The sequence below is a fragment of the Zeus faber genome (assembly GCF_960531495.2).
Source record: "Zeus faber genome assembly, chromosome: 3".
Taxonomy (NCBI): Eukaryota; Metazoa; Chordata; class Actinopteri; order Zeiformes; family Zeidae; genus Zeus; species Zeus faber.
Genome location: NC_137190.1, coordinates 22991614 through 23010273, shown reverse-complemented (window position 1 = coordinate 23010273; position 18660 = coordinate 22991614). Strand labels below are relative to the sequence as shown.

Genomic DNA, 18660 nt, shown 5'->3' with positions numbered 1-18660 from the left:
ACATAACAATTCTAGTAAGTGTAGTGTCCAGGGAATGAAATCCTTCACTTCTTACTTGAATCCTTGATATTCAATACGTTTTTTGTTGATGTTACAAAAATCCCTTTTCACGTAATCAAAACCATACTCACAGCAATAACAGGATAGTTAAGATAGGAACTTGGATAAAACAGAAATATTGAAAAGATTGGAAACCATACAAATTCACATTCAAACTCAGAAAGTGTAGAATACTATTGTTTTTTTGACTTAATAAATGTTTTGACCCCCCTCTGCCTTACTTGTGTCACTATCTCTGGACTCATTGTGGAGCAGTGTGCTCACGTCGTCTCTCCTATGTTGTCTCTTGTGTCCCATTCAGATCCAGCTGTGTGTGTCCACCAGCTCCTGGTCTGAGGGATTCTCTCTGGACACGGTGGGAAGCTATGGCTGCGTCCGGTGTCCCTCCAACGCCATGGACTACCTGGTACAGCTGGACACCTTGCGGCCCTTTACAAACTATTTACACATTGTGGCACAAATGTCTTTTTTGTCCTTTGTTTCACAATTGTGTGTGTGTGTGTGTGTGTGTGTGTGTGTGTGTGTGTGTGTGTGTGCGCGTGCGTGCGCGCGTCTGTGTGTGTTTCCCAGGTGGGCGTGAGTATCCAGATGAGCAGCTTCAACCTGACGCGCATCGTGACCATGAGTCCGTTCTACACGCTGGTCAACAAGTCGCTGTACGAGCTGGAGGTCGGGGAGGTTCCCAGCGAGCAAGGAGCCGTCTCCGCGAGGTGGCATTACATCTCCTCCACCGAGGTACACGGGCTCACAGGTTGTGCGTGTCGGTAAAAGTGTTAGGAATAACATGAGGATGTTTTTTTTGGTTCATCATACCTCTGGGTTTACCCGTCTGTGCATGTGTTTTCTACTTGTGTCTACGTCTGTTTTCATGTGGGATGTATTTAATTGGGAGTGGAGTTTAAAAAAAAAAAAAAAAAAAAAAGAGAGAGGAATAAAATTCTGCGATATTTCTGTGAATGTTGCTTTGTGTCATTCCCCCTCCAGCCGCTCTCCTCCTTATATGAAAAGTACTTGTTTGTTTCAGTGTCTGCCACTGTGGCCGGAGAGCAGCACCACCAAGCTGTGTGTCCGAGTGGTGGGATCCGAATCCAACTCCAAGTCCTTCTTCCTCAACAAGCAGGACAACGGCACACTGCTGAGCATGGATGTGGTCAGTGGACAGTTTTGGGGGAAAGAGATGCGACTAAGGCTATTTCGCTAATTCAGAAGAAAAATCAGTGGCTGTGACACGGGGCTTGATGATGACATTCGGAGCGTAATAAAGATTTCAATATGAATATTCATCATTGAATTGGGCCACCATTGGGGAGTTAAAAGATCGTATAATAGGTAGCGCTGCCCCCTGAAAGTCGACGAGTTGAATCATCAGTCGGAAACTTGTCAGTCGACTGAAGTTGAGCAGTCTTTTTTTTTTTTTTTGTATTTTTTTTTTTTTTTTTAAGTCAATGTGCATTACAGTAACAGGATAAAACAGATAGAAGCTTACAAAATGCACAGGGATAACATTTAAATAGGGAATTATACATTTATATTTAATATGTATGAATCGTCACGACTCTCCGTGCGCCTAAACACAGTGTCGGGTGACAGGGCGCGGCTCTTAGACTTTGCCTTGCCCAAAACCCCACATTGACTACGTCTTTGAGGCTGTAGATATTCGGCTACTATCGGCAAACTAACAATGAAAGATATTTCTCTTTCCTCCGGGTGAACGTATATTGGTATCACGCCGAGCGTTATAGGCTAAGCGAGCCTGAAGGGGTATGACCGTGTCTCGGGGTAGCCAGAGTCAGGATGGTCCTGCACCAGGGAGAGAGGGATGAAGCATGAGGGAATCTTCTCCTTGGACAGACCGTCCACTGAGGATCCTCAACGCATTACAAAGTCAGAATGAACACACTTTCTACAAGACAGTGTAGACATCAAAATGCCCAAGTCAAAGGATGCAGGCTTGGCTAGTTGGTGCCCTCCCCTTGGACGCTGCATGGCTTTTTAAAACCTGCATATTGTAGGTTATACTTCAGAGCTCAACGCCTTTTAGATGAACTTAATCTTGCAGGTGTGGCTGCTAGTAGCCAGGAAGTGTACATTTAACACAGCCCATTAAGTGGGTAAAAATAGAAATAGGTACATGTCACTAATGAAATAGCAATGAATAAACAAGCAGTACGCAGTAAATAGTGACTTGTCGCTCTTTGCCTCTGTGTTAAGTACGTGTTTGTTTTTCCTCTCTGCCCTGTCTATGTGTGCTGTGTGTGTGCAGTGTGGGGGCATCATAGTGGACGTGAACATCTCGGATCACTCCACAGTGATCAGCTTCAATGATTACTACGAAGGAGCCGCTCCCGCCCTCATTGTCAACCACACGCCCTGGGTCAGCATCAACTACGGACAGAGGTCAGATAGATAGTTGAATGATGTTTCTTTTTTCGTGGAGTTACTGCTCTTCCTGTTTTCCAAATTCAATTTCCAAACTCCGTGCCGAACAAGGAACCACTGATATGAGCTTGAATTCTCGCTAAATTCTTTGTCTGTTGTTCTTTCTTTCTGTCTGTCTGCCTGTGCTCCTGTCTGTCCACCCATCCATCAGTGGGTCCTCGATCAGTCGCGAGCTCAAGCCGGGCGATGCCCAGCGCTTTGCGTGGGAGGACCCCTCGGGCGTGCGGAAGCTCCGCTGGAGCTCTTTGGAGCACTCTGGAGAGCTGGACCTGGTCCAGGTGAGCACCACGGGGCTACATAGCTAACTCTGACCGGACAGCGGGAGTGATTATTCAAATCAAAACGAATCAAGTGGCCAGTCTTAACAATAATAATAATAATTAATATAAGTAGTGATATTGTAATAATACTGTAATAATAATAATAATAATAATAATAATACTTTTTGCGTTTCAGGATGAATGCGGTCAGTTTGCGTACGACGGCCTGTCCCAGGTGCACTGGGTGTCCTTCTTGGACGGACGTCAGCGCGTGCTGCTCTTCACCGAGGACGTCGCCGTGGTGACCAAGGCGAGGCAAGCGGAGGAGCTGGAGCAATTCCAGCAGGAGGTGAATGTGTCGCTCCAGAACCTCGGCCTCTCGTTGATCAACAACGCCAGCCGGCAGGAAATCGCCTACGTGGGAATCACCAGGTAAACTGCCTGGGCGGTGTGATAAATCTTCATCGCTCGCTCCTATCCGAAAACAAAGTGCAATACATCTAGCGGCACCTCTAAACCAAAAACACAACTTTCTTGTGAAGAGACATTTAACTACTTGCTGTGCATGTGCTACAAAGGAGCTGGTGTAAAAACTGCTGCACAGATTTTTTTTTAAACATATGAATGCATAAACACAGCGGCACATTAACACACACACACACAAAACAGATCTGTTACATGGTTTTCTCTGTCTAGTTCGGGCGTCATTTGGGAGATGAGGCCAAAGAACCGCTGGAAGTCCTTCAACCAGAAGAACATCAACCTCCTGGAAAAGGCGTATCAGAAATACGTGGCTGGGAACGATGGAGCAGATTGGATCAAAACGGAGACCAACATCGAGGTAGACGCACATCTTCTGCCGCGCTATAATGCCACATTCCTTATTCTATGAACAAGGTCTGAACTGGTGTGATTGTTGGCTCGGCAGGTGAACTTTGGGAAGATGCCCATGATGATGCGTCAGCCCTTTTCCTGTGCAGTGAGGAGGAACTTCCTGTCTGGAATCCAGGTGGAGCTCAAGCAATCTCCACACCAGAGGAGTCTGCGGGCCCAGCTCCACTGGCTGCAGGTTAACAATCAAGCTTTGTGATTTCCACGTGATTTAATTAATGTGTGTGGAATATTATAAAAACAAATTGTCTAAGGGTAAGTACTTAACATCTCAACCCAACGCCCATTAAAGTGGAAGTGCTTCTGATAAATGATGATTTATTTTTTGGTATATTCCAGGTGGACAACCAGCTACCTGGTGCAATATTCCCCATCATCTTCCATCCAGTGCCTCCTCCAAAGTCCATCGCTATGGACTCAGGTTAGAACAAAAGCCCTTACTGTCCTACCTCTACCCCTCCTACCTCACTGTCCTACCTCTACCCCTCCTACCTCTACCCCTCCTACCTCACTGTCCTACCTCTACCCCTCCTACCTCACTGTCCCACCTCTACCCCCTCCTACCTCACTGTCCTACCTCTACCCCTCCTACCTCACTGTCCCACCTCTACCCCCTCCTACCTCACTGTCCTACCTCTACCCCTCCTACCTCACTGTCCTACCTCTACCCCTCCTACCTCACTGTCCCACCTCTACCCCTCCTACCTCACTGTCCTACCTCTACCCCTCCTACCTCACTGTCCTACCTCTATCCCCTCCTACCTCACTGTCCTACCTCTACCCCCTCCTACCTCACTGTCCCACCTCTACCCCTCCTACCTTACTGTCCTACCTCTACCCCCTCCTACCTCACTGTCCCACCTCTACCCCTCCTACCTCACTGTCCTACCTCTACTCCTCCTACCTCACTGTCCTACCTCTACCCCTCCTACCTCACTGTCCCACCTCTACCCCTCCTACCTCACTGTCCTACCTCTACTCCTCCTACCTCACTGTCCCACCTCTACCCCTCCTACCTTACTGTCCTACCTCTACTCCTCCTACCTCACTGTCCTACCTCTACTCCTCCTACCTCACTGTCCTACCTCTACCCCCTCCTACCTCACTGTCCTACATCTACCCCTCCTACCTCACTCTTCCTACCTCACTGTCCTACCTCTACCCCTTCTATACCTCACTGTCCTACCTCTACCCCTCCTACCTCACTCCTCCAACCTCACTGTCCTACCTCTACCCCTCCTACCTCACTGTCCTACCTCTAACCCTCCTACCTCACTGTCCTACCTCTACCCCTCCTACCTTACTGTCCTACCTCTACCCCTCCTACCTCACTGTCCTACCTCTACCCCTCCTACCTCACTGTCCTACCTCTACCCCTCCTACCTTACTGTCCTACCTCTACCCCTCCTACCTCACTCCTCCTACCTCTACCCCTCCTACCTCACTCCTCCTACCTCACTTTGCTCCCTCTACCCCCTCCTACCTTACTGTCCTACCTCTACCCCCTCCTACCTCACTGTCCTACCTCTACCCCGGGGATTCCAAACTTTATTTGAAAACTTTAGACTCCAAGTAAAAATCCGCCGTCAAACCTCTTCTGCAAGGTGAGCTTCTATCTGCTACATTTTCTTTTCCGTTCTAAACTCGCCTTCTGACAGGAAGACGGACAATTCAACCAATCGGCTTGTTTGACGCGCCGAACCGCGCAATACGTTGTTTTCAGATTTGGGAGCTATGCACGTCGGCTCCTCTGCAACCTACTGAATGATTTCCCGTAACACCCGTCGCTGCGTAGGTGCGCAGAGATGTTAACGTGTACCTACGGAGAATCGTAAACCCGGCTTTATCTCTTTGTCGTTTGTTATCGCTTTCCTGACTGCACTGTTTTTGCTGCTCTAATGCCTGAATTTCCTCCATGGATAAATTGTTGTGTTGTATTATCTCATCTTCTTTCCAGGTGTTCATATATATAATGACATTAGTTATACAACTTCATTGTGTAATATTCTTTGATTATTTGTATATGATATTGTTCATCATTGTTCTTCATCGCTCATATATTTTATGTATATTTTTTAGAACCAAAGCCGTTTATTGATGTCTCCATCATCACACGGTTTAATGAACACAGCCAGGTCATGCAGTTCAAGTGAGCACTTTTTTTTATTCATTCTTTATTGAAGTGAAATGATGTTCTTTGCATTGATCTCGTCAGACTAACTCTAAAAAAAAGTGTTAAATTTGATGGTATTCAATACCACTTACCACTACTTATTTAAGTGTATTGATCTTTATCTCTCTCTGGAAATGTCAGGAAAATATTGTACATTAGTAGCTATATATTTTTTTAGTAAACTCCATGTACTTACAAGTGTGGAAAAACCTTTTTATTTTATTTTTTTACTTTTATTGTCTTGTTAAACGTTTTTTGTTTTTTTTTTCGTTCCACAAGGTATGGAGATCTGTAATAAGCGTCAGCATGTGAATAGTATTAATATGTGTGTGTGCACGCAGGTACTTCATGGCTCTGGTGCAGGAGATGGCTGTGAAGATTGACCAGGGGTTTCTGGGAGCCATCATGGCTCTGTTCACCCCAGCGACCGACCCTCAGGCCGACAAGCAGAAGGTGGGCCATTTGGGCTACTAGTCCTAAAACGTACTTTAAAAGTCAGATGTCGAACTCCTTTAAGAGGCGCACGGATACCGATACCACTTTTTCGCTGCTAATTCTGATTCCCAGCCCTGAAGTATTAGCTTATATGAGCGCCAGTCCTATCCATTACTTCTCATGAACACGGGATTTCAGGTTCCATTAGAGGCATTTAAAAATTGAAGAAATAAGAAAATACTGTTGATTTTCATGTTTGATAGATTCCCAGTTTTAGCATTTAGCATCCCTATTGTTTTTTGGGCAATACATACATACCATATTTATAATATGTGCTTGTTGTGTGTGTTCTACAGACCAAACTAATCCAGAGGGACCTGGAGACTCTGCAGGCAGAGCTGATGGAGGCCTCACTGACGGACGCATCAGGACTCAACTTTTTCGAACATTTCCACATCTCCCCCATTAAAGTAATTTATTGGGGGTTTTTTTTTGTTTCTTTTTGCCTGCTGGCAGCCATTGATGACAGAGATTTCTCTTCATGATCTGCAATGTTTCCAAAAATATATTATTATTATTATTATCATCATAGATACTATTTCAAAATATTTTACACAGGCAAATAATGTTACAATATACATAATTCATCCACATGAACGGATCCCCTGTGTCTCGCAGCTCCATCTGAGTCTGTCTCTGGGCTCCAGCGGAGATGAGTCTGGACAGCAGGAGATGGTGGCCATCCAGTCCCTCAACCTACTGCTGAAGAGCATCGGTGCCACGCTCACCGATGTGGACGACCTCATCTTCAAGTGAGACTGGCCACGAGAGGCTCTGAGGTTCCCATAGAAATGATTTGGGAATCAAGTCAAGAAAAGACGATTGGAGATGTCCGTTGATAAAATTAGTCACATTTGCAGTGTTACCAGGTCCCCACGTGTTCTCGCCCTCTTTAGAAACGCACTCTTGACCAGAGCTCTTATTCTGGAAGGAAATCTTGTGGCATTATTTCAAGGGTTAAACCAGTGCTGGTATTGTATATACCAGCATTGGTGCAATATACTACCGGTGGAGCAATGGGATTAGGGAATATTCCCAATGAAAATTCTGATACCAAGATCTATATGATTTTATGCCAGTCAGTATGTTTTAATGACCGGAAACAATCAAAATGAACTAAAGTGACACAATTTTCTGCACTCTTCCCTCACACCCCCCGTCCTCTGACAGACTGGCATTCTTTGAGGTGAAGTACCAGTTCTACCGGAGAGAGAAGCTGATGTGGGCGGTTATTGGACATTACAGCGAGCAGGTGACTGGAGGATTAGAATGATGCTGAGGATCTCAGCTTCAATCAATGGGCCGTGTATTATGTTGGAGGAAAAAAAAAACCGTAATATTCAATGTTGTTAACTCCCTGCTCTAGTTCCTGAAGCAGATGTATGTTCTGGTTCTGGGCCTGGATGTGTTGGGGAATCCGTTTGGACTGATCCGAGGCTTGTCAGAGGGGGTGGAGGCCCTCTTCTACGAGCCGTTCCTGGTAAATGATCCACAGACCCAGACACATGCAAAACATATATTTAACCAAGCTATAGCTGTCTCATCTGGAGCCGCTGTTCTGCCGGCGTTTACCATCTACCCTCTGACCTTTCCTGGCGATGCATCCAGCCCCGACGAAGACAGTACAACTTGTGAAATGTTGAACAAAAATTACATTGAACTGACTTAGACTTACCACATTTGCTTGCAAATGAAGTGGAGATATTTTTTAAGAATAGTACAACCATATATTCATGATTCTGTGACTCAGCGACTGCACTGAGTTGTGAGTCCACTGAGTCCACTAAGTCCATGTCTGCGCTCCAGGGTGCTGTCCAGGGACCTGAGGAGTTTGCAGAAGGTTTTGTGATTGGAGTCCGCAGTCTGTTCGGTCACACAGTTGGTAAGGATGTATAAACGGATATGTTTCCCTTCGCGCAATGTGGAAGGCCTGCATGTCTGCATTTATCTGTAACATATATTGTAGTGTTGTGTCAAAGGGCATTTCCGCCCTGTTTGCGTGTGTTTGTGTGCTGTGGCACTCCTCATTCCGGATTTCTTTACGGCGTGGCATTTGTTATAAAGTAGATCTGTGTCCTTTGGGTGGTTTGTGCCGTAAACTGGTTGATACCATCTCATCGTCCACCAGGGGGCGCTGCCGGCATGGTGTCTCGGATCACCGGCACGGTGGGCAAAGGCCTGGCAGCCATCACCATGGACAAGGAGTACCAGCAGAAACGCCGAGAGGAGATGAATCGGCCGCCCAAAGACTTTGGAGAGAGTCTGGCCAAGGGCGGGAAAGGCCTAATCAAGGTAACCAACGCTTGAATCACTGAACCAAACCATACGATCGGTCACCGTGCGGCGAAGAACATATCTATTATTAAGTGACGACTGACAAAATGAGCTTTCATGGTTATATAAAGGCCCTTTTCTTCCTCTTTAGGGCGTGTTTGGAGGTGTGACAGGCATCGTCACCAAGCCAGTGGAGGGTAGGTTTCAGCAGCACTTACACTCATTTTTTACACACGAAAAGTCTGTATGAGAATGACCTCTCAATGTGTATGTAAACTACTCAAAATCACACCTTAGCTCTTATTTAGTATTACATCAGGTATCTCATTTTTCTTCAAATGGTTTAGATATGGATGTATTTTGGAGTAAAATTGTTAATAGTTATTGTGTTTGTTCAGGGGCGAAGAAGGAAGGTGCTGCTGGCTTCTTCAAAGGCATTGGGAAGGGTCTTGTGGGCGTGGTCGCCAGGCCGACGGGGGGCATCATCGACATGGCCAGCAGCACTTTCCAGGGCATCCAGAGGTAGGAAGTCGTTTCTACCCCTTCTTTTTATTTTCTGTACAGCTCCTGTTCAAATGTATTTTTACTTTTCTGCATATGTATCCGTATGTGTAGTTTACTATTTATTTTTATTTATTTTTTTGGTAGCTCACTTATGTTTTAGAGTGCTCTTTAGCACCTTCCCTTATCTTTGCGATTTGCAACAAATTTTAGATGTTAAAATATCTTTAGTAGTGTTTTGTGTTGAACAAGCTCAACTTGATTAGAGTTGTGTCGTGTCCGTCTCCGCCGTGGCCATGTCCTTGTCCTCTCTGTGTACATGTGTGTTGACTAATTTTGACATTTTCTGCTTTCAGTTTTTTGTCTCATAAGATCATGCCTCCTATTGTTTTAATGTCTTGTTCTGTTTTTGTCTTTCGATTTTTGGTGTGTGAGTATTTGAAGTCGCTCCATTCATCTTCAAGTTTATTGTTCGGTGGTTTGACATGAAAGCTGATGCTTTCCTTGATCCCCCACCCCAGTCAGTGACTTAGCATTTAGCGTCGCCTCTGAACTGTCACGTAATGATTTGGCTTTTAATTTGCTTACTATGTTCAAAGAGATGATAAATCCCTCATTATGGAAATGCATGGCCCACGATTAAGGAGAGCATCTTAGATTTTAAATGTCCTGATTGGTTTTGCTTGGGTACATGTTGCATGGTTTCCTTTAATACACACAGTTTGCAGAGAGGCAGGTAAGTGCTGCATTGTGTGGACACACCCATCCTACATTGCTGCGTATGCTGTCGCGTGCACATGGGCGAGCAGCCGGAGAGAAAGCAGTGACTGGGTTGGTGCTTGACATTTCCCCCATCTGTCATCCTGCTGCTCAGCAGTCCCAGCTCCGAGCATCGTGTTCGCAAGCGGCCGCCGTGAGGAGAGATCAGGAGAGAGCTTGTCACAATCAGCGTTTTATGAAAGATGTGTCATTTACCATTTGGTTTAATGCTCATTTATGCCGGGAAGGTTGAGCGTGCATGTGCACCCTTTTACAGCAGCACCTGTGGAGAGAGAGACACACACGTACATCTGTTCGATGGCCGTCTTCCGTCGTAAAGCCCTGATGGCCTTATGATGGCCTCTCTCTAGTACTTCCTGTGGGGAGTTTGCTTGAATGCACTCAGGCAGTTATTGACACATTCTTAGCCTGACAGGGATGCAGTTTGTTTGTGTGGACAAATAGGCGTACTTGAAGTTCAAACTGGATGTGTCATGAACGTGCCATTTAGTTAATTATGTCAAATTTTGATTTTTAAATGTTCTCATGTGGAACGTGGTTTATCACAACTACAAAGATAAACATTTAAAATAGTACTTTATTGATTGTCAGTGAGGGCATTTGGGAGTAGAGCAGCTTAGTCAGGGAATGTGGTGCAGGGAAACACTAAGAACAGAATCTGAAAATATGTACACTTCACAATATGGGTAATCAATATAAATAGAAATAAGTAAAAGGTGAGCTAAAAACCACTGCGCGTCAAACCTAATGCACCCAAGTAAGACTTGAATTCATCAACTAGACACCAACCTGAGCTCCAGATATGGGGTAGCACATAGAAACACGACAAACATTATTTGGTACACTATCTGTTATACTATCTGTATACTGTATGTTTTTATAACCTTGAAATCAAGAATTGGGAAAATGACAAATCCTTTTCTAAGAATACAGCTGAGTTTTACACAAACCACCGACTGTTTTACCAACAGTCAACTCCACAAATAGTGAACAAATAGTCACACGCTAGTTTGCGGGGTATGTCAATATGGTGGACATATCATATTAGCCAAATATTACGAGTACTAGTAAAGTATCTCTAGCTGATAAACCGGACAAACTACTGTACGATTTCAATAAAAAATGGAACTTTCCGATTCGGCCAGCGTGACGTGGTGCAATCATGACATTTTGCACTTTAAATGTCAACTTAGCAAACTTTGACCTGCTTTTAAACGACTCGATTAAAAAAAAAAAAAGTCAGTCGTTCCAATGATCATAAATGGTAATCCTAGACTTCATCCCTACATTGCGAAGTCCACTAGTTTAGCCACATCAGACCAACTGGGGAATTATCTATGGATCCACAGGCAACAGGCACTTATTTTGATCTCCTGCTTCCCCCACTAACACACCGTTGCTTCTTCATACACCTATAGACCCCAGAAAGACAGAAAGACTTTTTAACTCTTCCACCTGTTTTGGAACTAACCGAGAAACACCTGAACCGACCCCCCCCCCCCTCCCCGCCACGCACCCCACCGACCCCTCCACCCGCCCTTCCACAGTACCGATGTACCATCTTCAACGCTCATTCTCCACAAAACCAAATAACGCAGTCGGTTCTTAATAACCTGATCCATTTACTGTTTCATGCTGTCACCGTAGAGGTAATGAAAGGTGAGATATTCCATCAGAAACACACTCCACTGCTACACTGGATGCAGCATTTGCATCGTCTTTTCACTTTTACTTTGCATTTTCTTTTTTGACGGGCTGGCAAGGACTTTTGCCCTCACTATGGAGGAGTTTGCTGCTTGATACAAAGAAAAGTAAAGAGATATAAATGTACCGTATATTGTGGGGCGGTTGTTTGGCTCGCAGAACGTCATCGTGGATGTTCATTGGGCTCCATGTGTCAGGCTTGAGGGATTATAGACGGCAGGGATATGGTTGACGAGTGCAAATACTACGTTTGCGTCAGGAAGCTCACATTTTTGTCATGAAAACGCAGGAGCTCGAAAACACACCTGCCTGCACTAGAGCCTCAGAATGGGAAAACAGTAGACGTTCCAAATGGCGGTTGGATGCCACAGTGACGCAGACAAACGTATCCCCCATAGCGGTTGTTATCAAGTGTTTGTCTGGCAGTTTGTATGTGTGTGTACGACTAGTACATGTGGTATATGACTGAGATCATTGAATCTTGAATGTTAATCTGCGTGTGTGCGTGTGTGTGTGTGTGTGTGTGTGTGTGTGTGTGTGTGCGCGCGTGTGCGTGCGCGTGTGCGCTCAGGGTCGCTGAATCCACGGAGGAAGTAACCAAGCTGCGTCCTGTCAGACTCATCAGGGAGGATGGGATCATCCGCCCGTACGACCACACCGAGTCGCAGGGCTTCGACCTCTTCCAGGTTTGATCCCTCTCCATCCGTCCGTGCGGCTGTGGGAGATCTTTTTTTCTTTTCTTTTCTATTGGTTGAATAGTCCAATTCAGTTTCTTCAGCAGTTATGTTCGTGCATTTTAGTGATACAATGAAAGGGCGTCAACCCCCTAATGGGGTGGGGTTTCCTTTCGTACGTTAGACGATCTAAAAAGTTCATGCGGTAGCCTTGGGTGGAGTGCGTGACGTACCTCATACTCTTTCATGCTGTTTATTGACATTCCAGAACGTACTTTCTGCATTTTCGGTGCAGGTTACACCCCAAAAAGCAAAAGTAGACGATAATCAGTTTCCAAAAGATCAGGAGGGAGGCCGCTATCATGCAGTAATTATTATTTAAAAAGCCTTCAAATGCATGCCCTTTGCATTATTCTTTAGGTTTTCAAACACAGAAGTGGGAGGATGAGGAAGAGTTCTGCATACTCATCCGGCCTATCAGTGTTTGACTTCCCTCTTCCTGTTTTTCATTTTGGGCGCTTGTTTAATGCATGACAGAGGATCTGCTCAATACTACGCTACGTTTAAATGCATATTATGTACATATACAGTATATGTACATATAGGCAATATACTGTTCATATGTGTACTTAAATATGCATACTGTATACTGGGCTTTAGCTATCCAAATAAATCTAAGTATTTCATCTCATTTTCTTTTCCTTCACACCTTGGAAAAATTAATTCTACATATTTCAAATTTCATGGGCTTAATTATTACTTGGGTACAATTCTTCCAATAACAGAAATCCCATCACCTAAAACGCTGACAATGAATATAGCCAACATAGAAAAAATGCTGTCTACAGTTATGGGAACCAACATCGAAAAAGGTCAAATTCATGAGAATTTCTCAACTTTGGGGAGCTATCTTGTCCTTCAATAATAATCCTTTCTTTCTTTCCTTTCTTCTTTCTTCCTTTTTTTTCTTTCCTTCTTTGCCCTGTCTCTCTCTTTTCCATGCAGCAAGATGAGGACTAAACCTGCTTGGACTAATTGAGCTGTGCTTTTTGAGCAATTTTAAAGCTGTGTCCAATAATTGAACAAATATAATTGTTATTTATCTCACAATTTATATGATCGTGTTGATGCCCTGGAGTGTAGATCTGGCAGGGTGCTGCTGTATGCCTTGTACAGTACTTGTAAATATTGTGCTCAAATAATAACGTGTCTTTGCCTAAGATTATCGCATGCCAAAGTGACTCTCTCTTCCATACTATACCTCAAGCATTTTTCAAAATAAGTTGTTATTAATCACCTTTTACCAAGTGAAAATATTTGTGTTTTATTTATATTGTTTATACATATTTATTTAACATTTATAATTTCTTTCTTCAAAAAAGAGAATCTGTGTGGCTATTTTACTACGAACAAAGAAATGATCCGTGTACTTTCCCTCTAGACTTTAGCAATATTTTTCTAAAAGGTTTGTGGCGTCGCCTTCTAAAACACTACTGCTGTCGTTCCGTCGCTGGATCACGTCACGCTTAGGAATTGATGGAACATATTGTGAACGTGCTTTGATTCATTGCATGATCGCGTCACCTCATCCTGGTCTCACTCATAGCATGGCTGTCGGGTAGAATATTTCTATTTAACCTTTCTAAAGTTGCCTTAAAGTCAACCAGTGTAGATGCACAGTCTATATGGACACTGCAGAGCTCCTCCATGTGTAACTTTTGTACTCTGTGTGTGTTAAAACATGATAATCAATAAAGGTAACAGTTTGTGTGTGTGTGTGTGTGTGTGTGTGTGTGTGTGTGTGTGTGTGTGTGTGTGTGTGTGTGTGTGTGTGTGTGTGTGTGTGTGTGTGTGTGTGTGTGTGTGTGTGTGTGTGTGTGTAAACATGATCATCAATAAAGGTTACAGTTACTTAATTCCTTTTCATTCCGTCTATCACAACGACCTTTGTAGGCGATAGGACGTCCGTTTAATCCCCAAACTGTGAATTTCATTTCCACTGTGGCTTTGCTGAGTAGGCAAATGGACTAACTCTTCTACCTGTTGAAACTTTGTGTGTGTGTGTGTGTGTGTGTGTGTGTGGTATTGGTATAAATAAAAAAAAATTAAAAAAAAAGGGTCGCCAAATAACGTCACCAAAAGCTTCAAACAATACCGGAAAGTGTTTTTTAGTTATGTGTCATATTTGGTCTAAACCCAAATTTGTCTATTATTTGTGTCACAAGTATTTCGTCAACTATACATACACCATTAAACAAATTAAACAGTATATAAAATCGAACTATACACCCATATAAAAGATGAACTGAAAGAAACTTTGAAGAAACTTGGAGAAAATTTATGCTGACGTACAACTTGATATAACACACGGTACAAAGTGCTCCAAAAATAAAAACTGAAAACTTTGAAAATAAATTGTCTTGAGAGCTCAAGTGAGTGCGTGTGGCATGGTATTCAAGAGCTTCTATTCCCTGACATTGTGTGTTCAGAGGTCAGAGGTCAAGCAGCTGGAAGGCGAAGTGTTCAGAGATCACTGTGTTTATCCTGGACACAGGAAGACCAACATCATTGTCACCAACAGGTGGGACGTTGGACTATTACTAACATCGTAGTTATTTATAATAAAATAATAATAATAATAATACTGATGACGTTCATTCCTTTGTGCCTCCAGGAGGGTGATGTGTATAAAGGAGATTGACTTTGTGGGACACTTCAACAAGGAGTGGGAGTGTTTGTTTGAGAACTTCCACAGGCCTCCCATGGTGAGAGGAGCCGACCTGCAGATCTACTGCAAGGTACATTTAATAGATGACGAGTCAGTTTAGCAATCCAAGACTATAGGTAAATATAAAATACTACTGTATTTTTAATCGATATCTTTGACTGAATGGCTGTTATTTTATCCAGGAGCAGCATAAACTGATGATCGCTAAGAGGGATGGCCAGGATCCAGTGAGGATAGTCCACCTGAAGGACCCCGCCCTGGCCCAGGTAACCAACCCCTTCTCTGCCTGCTTTCACGTCGCTCCCCCCACGCCGCCTGCATGCTAATGCTAACACTAGCGAGGGGCGACATCTTGTGACACTCCATAGGAACTACAGCGGAAAACTCTAACGAGTGCGGACCCTTGATAACGAAACCACACCAAAGGACCATTCAGCGTGACTCATTTCATGATTCAAATGAAATCTAACATTAAATACAGTAAATGACTCAGTCGTTTGTGGAGCGAATTGTTCTGTACGACGGCAAAGCTATGTGGCTGTGGAACAATTTTTCTTAGCGGAAGCTCCTTAATCACCGTGCGCACTATAGTTTTGAGAACATTTGAAAATATTTTCCTACCAGTGTGCCTGCTATTTGAAATATTTTCAAATATTCTGCCGCGATCATTCCGTGACTATGTAATTTGTGTATCAGCGGTGAAATAAGCAGGATAATACGCAGCCAGCCGGTCATTATCGACGAAATAACCCCCGACAGGATGTTATTTTGCCGATACCGACCGGCTGCCTGCACATTATAACTTATTGTGTGTACGCGTGTCTTTGTATTTCTGCGTGTGTGTGTGTGCAGATATGTTTATGTCTCTTTGTGAGTATTTCCAAATGTTCCTATTCACCTGCGTATGTGAATGGGACTGGCTCCATGTGGTCTATCCCATAATTATAATGTGGTGTGTGTGTGTGTGTGTGTGTGTGTGTGTGTGTGTGTGTGTGTGTGTGTGTGTGTGGGTCCTCCCCTCTGCAGAAGCTGCAGCTGGCCATAGAACAGGCCCAGGTCGCCCGGCAGCAGCACAGGATGGCGAGGCAGAAGTCCCAACGCTTCCTCAAACTGCCCAACAAACCCTGAATCGCTGGTTTTCAAACTATGGTTCCCGGCCCCTCCAGGAGGGCGCCATGAGTCCCACAAGCCCAACGAAGGTGGATTCGAGTGTGCTGTTGTGTAATCAGGCTGCCTCGAAGCAAACATTCTGTCATGAAAATTGCAGCTGCTTCTTGAGAACTTATGCACGTGTATGGTTGTTTTCTCACTGATGTAAAACCAAAATGCACGTACACATCTACACAAGTGGCTGTAGGTTATTATTGATTGTACCACTACATAATTGCACTCGTAACTGTAAGCGCTTGTGTCGGTGTTTACAGTACAGGACTTGAAATAAGAAGAAAAGAGCACATTATTTTCCGCCGTGGCACTGCAATTACATTTTATTATTAGGGTTAGATTTATAGTGGGAATTAAAATTCCTTTTGCCATCTGCCATTTGCCAGCCTCTGAAAACTCAAGCTTATGTTTTATTAATTTGTCATGTTTTCTAAATGGTTCATTGGGGGTAAGTAATAGTTGACTTCAAAATAAACAGTTGGTAAATGCTATAAAAAAAAAAAAATGTAGAAAGAATTACTAAATAAATAGCACACAGTGACTAGAACGTAAATATTCATTGATTTTGCTTTTAGAGAAATTTGCACTTTATTGCTCGGTCAATTTCACTATGGAAATATGTATTGGAGTAATATAGTCAATACCTAGAGTTGTCATTAATGTGTTAATCCCAAATGCTCTGCTCCAGTGTTCTTACACAAAGAATTGAGCGCTTTGCCATTTAAGTGTGGTTATGGTCGGGGACTCGGTGAAGGAAACAGCGTCTGTACAGCACGAAAAAAACGAAAAAACTTGATTTGATCCAAAGCAGAGTGGAATTACTGCGACAAAGTTTTTTCCTCTAGTTCATAAAGTCACCGTGTTCAGGTGGAAACATACGACATGAACGAGTATATGTGTTTGTTTCAAGAATGTGGTGATAATTCCTAGAAATATTCATAGCTGTACTTGTTGATGTAAAAACCGTCCAAAGTGATTTAATGGACTTTCATGAGGCTTTTTGTCGCTGATTGTACTGTATGTTGGGGTTTCTTTCTCAGATGAGCGCAGTTTTCCGATGAAAGCAAAGATTTTTTTTTTTTATTTATTTTTTTTAATGTACCTTCTGCATGACCACGGAATCCCTCCAACAATTTTTTTTCCACACAAGCAAGTCCCGCAGCAGGAGTGCACAGCTTGTATGTATTTGTCGTCGTGGTTTTACTCCAATGATTCTGAAGTGTCATGGAGGACCAAAGAAAAACATAATGGGAAAAGATAAGGAATTAAACAAACGGGGGCTACTACTAGTGGTGATATTAAGCTTCAAATAACCTGGCTGCCTTTCATTTTAAAACACATATTTTTTCTCAATGAGTCAAGGATAATGTTTCATTGTGTCTAACCTGATTCATTTTCTATAAAGGTTAATTTTTATGCAGCCGTCTTGTTAATCATTTTATGTGTGTTGTGTTGAGTGAGAAATCATTTCGAAGATGCTCGGCATGGCATGGCAATATGGCATCAGTTATTGTCCTCGGTAGACATGCTGAATGTACATTGTATGGGTTTTAGTTAGTTGGGGCCGTACTGTTTGTCAGGGCGGTTTTGAGAAATGCTGAAAAAAAAAAAAATCACAACTATGAACAAACCACTTAAATACCGGAGAGTTTAACAGCCAAACAGAAAATGATACCACAGCATACACACAGCATGTACTGTGAAACAAGACTCCCTTTATATGTCACGGCGGCTATTGGCAATGAATCGCCGGAACGAAATGTCTAACGCTATTTTCAAAAGTAGTAAGAATGGTGGCTTCAGAGACGGCCTTATGAGCTGCGGAGGTGGATGCACACCTCGAGTCTTCAAAAACCCCAACTCACTAAATGCGAGCGCAACATTTGTGAAGAGTGGGGGGGGGGGGGGAAGAAGGAACATTTGAATTACACTTCAAAATACATCTTCACAACAATTAATTATTATTAGTATTGTTTATTTATTTGTTGTTCTTTTTTTTTTTTTTTTAATTGTTATTATGACGGTTTGTTCTTCAGAAATGTCTGCGCAATTTCCCCCTATAGCGACAAGAAATCCGGCCCGCGGCAGAGATATTCTCTTGCAAATGGTCCCCCCCAAAAATCGCAACGTTTTGAGGCGGGAACAAGCCGAGCAGCTGCGGCGCTGGCGACTCCATCACGCACCTCGTCAGGACGGACCCGGGTTCCACGCTGCGACGGAGGTGGAGGTGAAGCGGGTGTCCGGTAGAGGGCGCTCAAACGGATTTTATTTTTGTTGTTGTTTTTACCTTTGTTTATTCACCCGTTGTGGCTTTGACTCCTACGTTTTGCACACACACAAAAAAAACGATTATTAATATTATTATATTTATTTATTTTTTTTACCCCTACAGCCCCCACACCAAAACAAAACAAACCGCGTTCGCAGGTCAAGTGGGTCACAATTAACGTGGCGGATCAACACCAATGGAAACAACGAGACCAAACGAGGTTTATAAGGGAGCAAAAAAACAAAACA

The 18660-nt window shown here is 43.5% G+C and overlaps 1 protein-coding gene across 1 annotated transcript in view; it reads left to right on the top strand.

Annotated features, from left to right (window-relative positions):
• Positions 1 to 17563, top strand: part of vps13c (vacuolar protein sorting 13 homolog C) — a gene marked incomplete at its 5' end in the record, with an annotated part of 85169 nt that extends 67606 nt beyond the window's left edge. Inside the window, 24 exon segments of the mRNA XM_079997289.1 lie at positions 362 to 466; positions 631 to 795; positions 1085 to 1210; positions 2324 to 2457; positions 2651 to 2777; positions 2956 to 3191; positions 3456 to 3600; positions 3688 to 3828; positions 3990 to 4071; positions 5730 to 5799; positions 6165 to 6276; positions 6615 to 6728; positions 6937 to 7070; positions 7489 to 7570; positions 7685 to 7798; positions 8125 to 8200; positions 8447 to 8610; positions 8744 to 8789; positions 8991 to 9114; positions 12149 to 12263; positions 14741 to 14832; positions 14926 to 15049; positions 15162 to 15245; positions 16006 to 17563. Coding sequence (XP_079853415.1) covers positions 362 to 466; positions 631 to 795; positions 1085 to 1210; positions 2324 to 2457; positions 2651 to 2777; positions 2956 to 3191; positions 3456 to 3600; positions 3688 to 3828; positions 3990 to 4071; positions 5730 to 5799; positions 6165 to 6276; positions 6615 to 6728; positions 6937 to 7070; positions 7489 to 7570; positions 7685 to 7798; positions 8125 to 8200; positions 8447 to 8610; positions 8744 to 8789; positions 8991 to 9114; positions 12149 to 12263; positions 14741 to 14832; positions 14926 to 15049; positions 15162 to 15245; positions 16006 to 16107 — 2814 coding nt within the window. The 3' untranslated portion in view covers positions 16108 to 17563.
• Positions 17564 to 18660: the final 1097 nt, after the last annotated feature.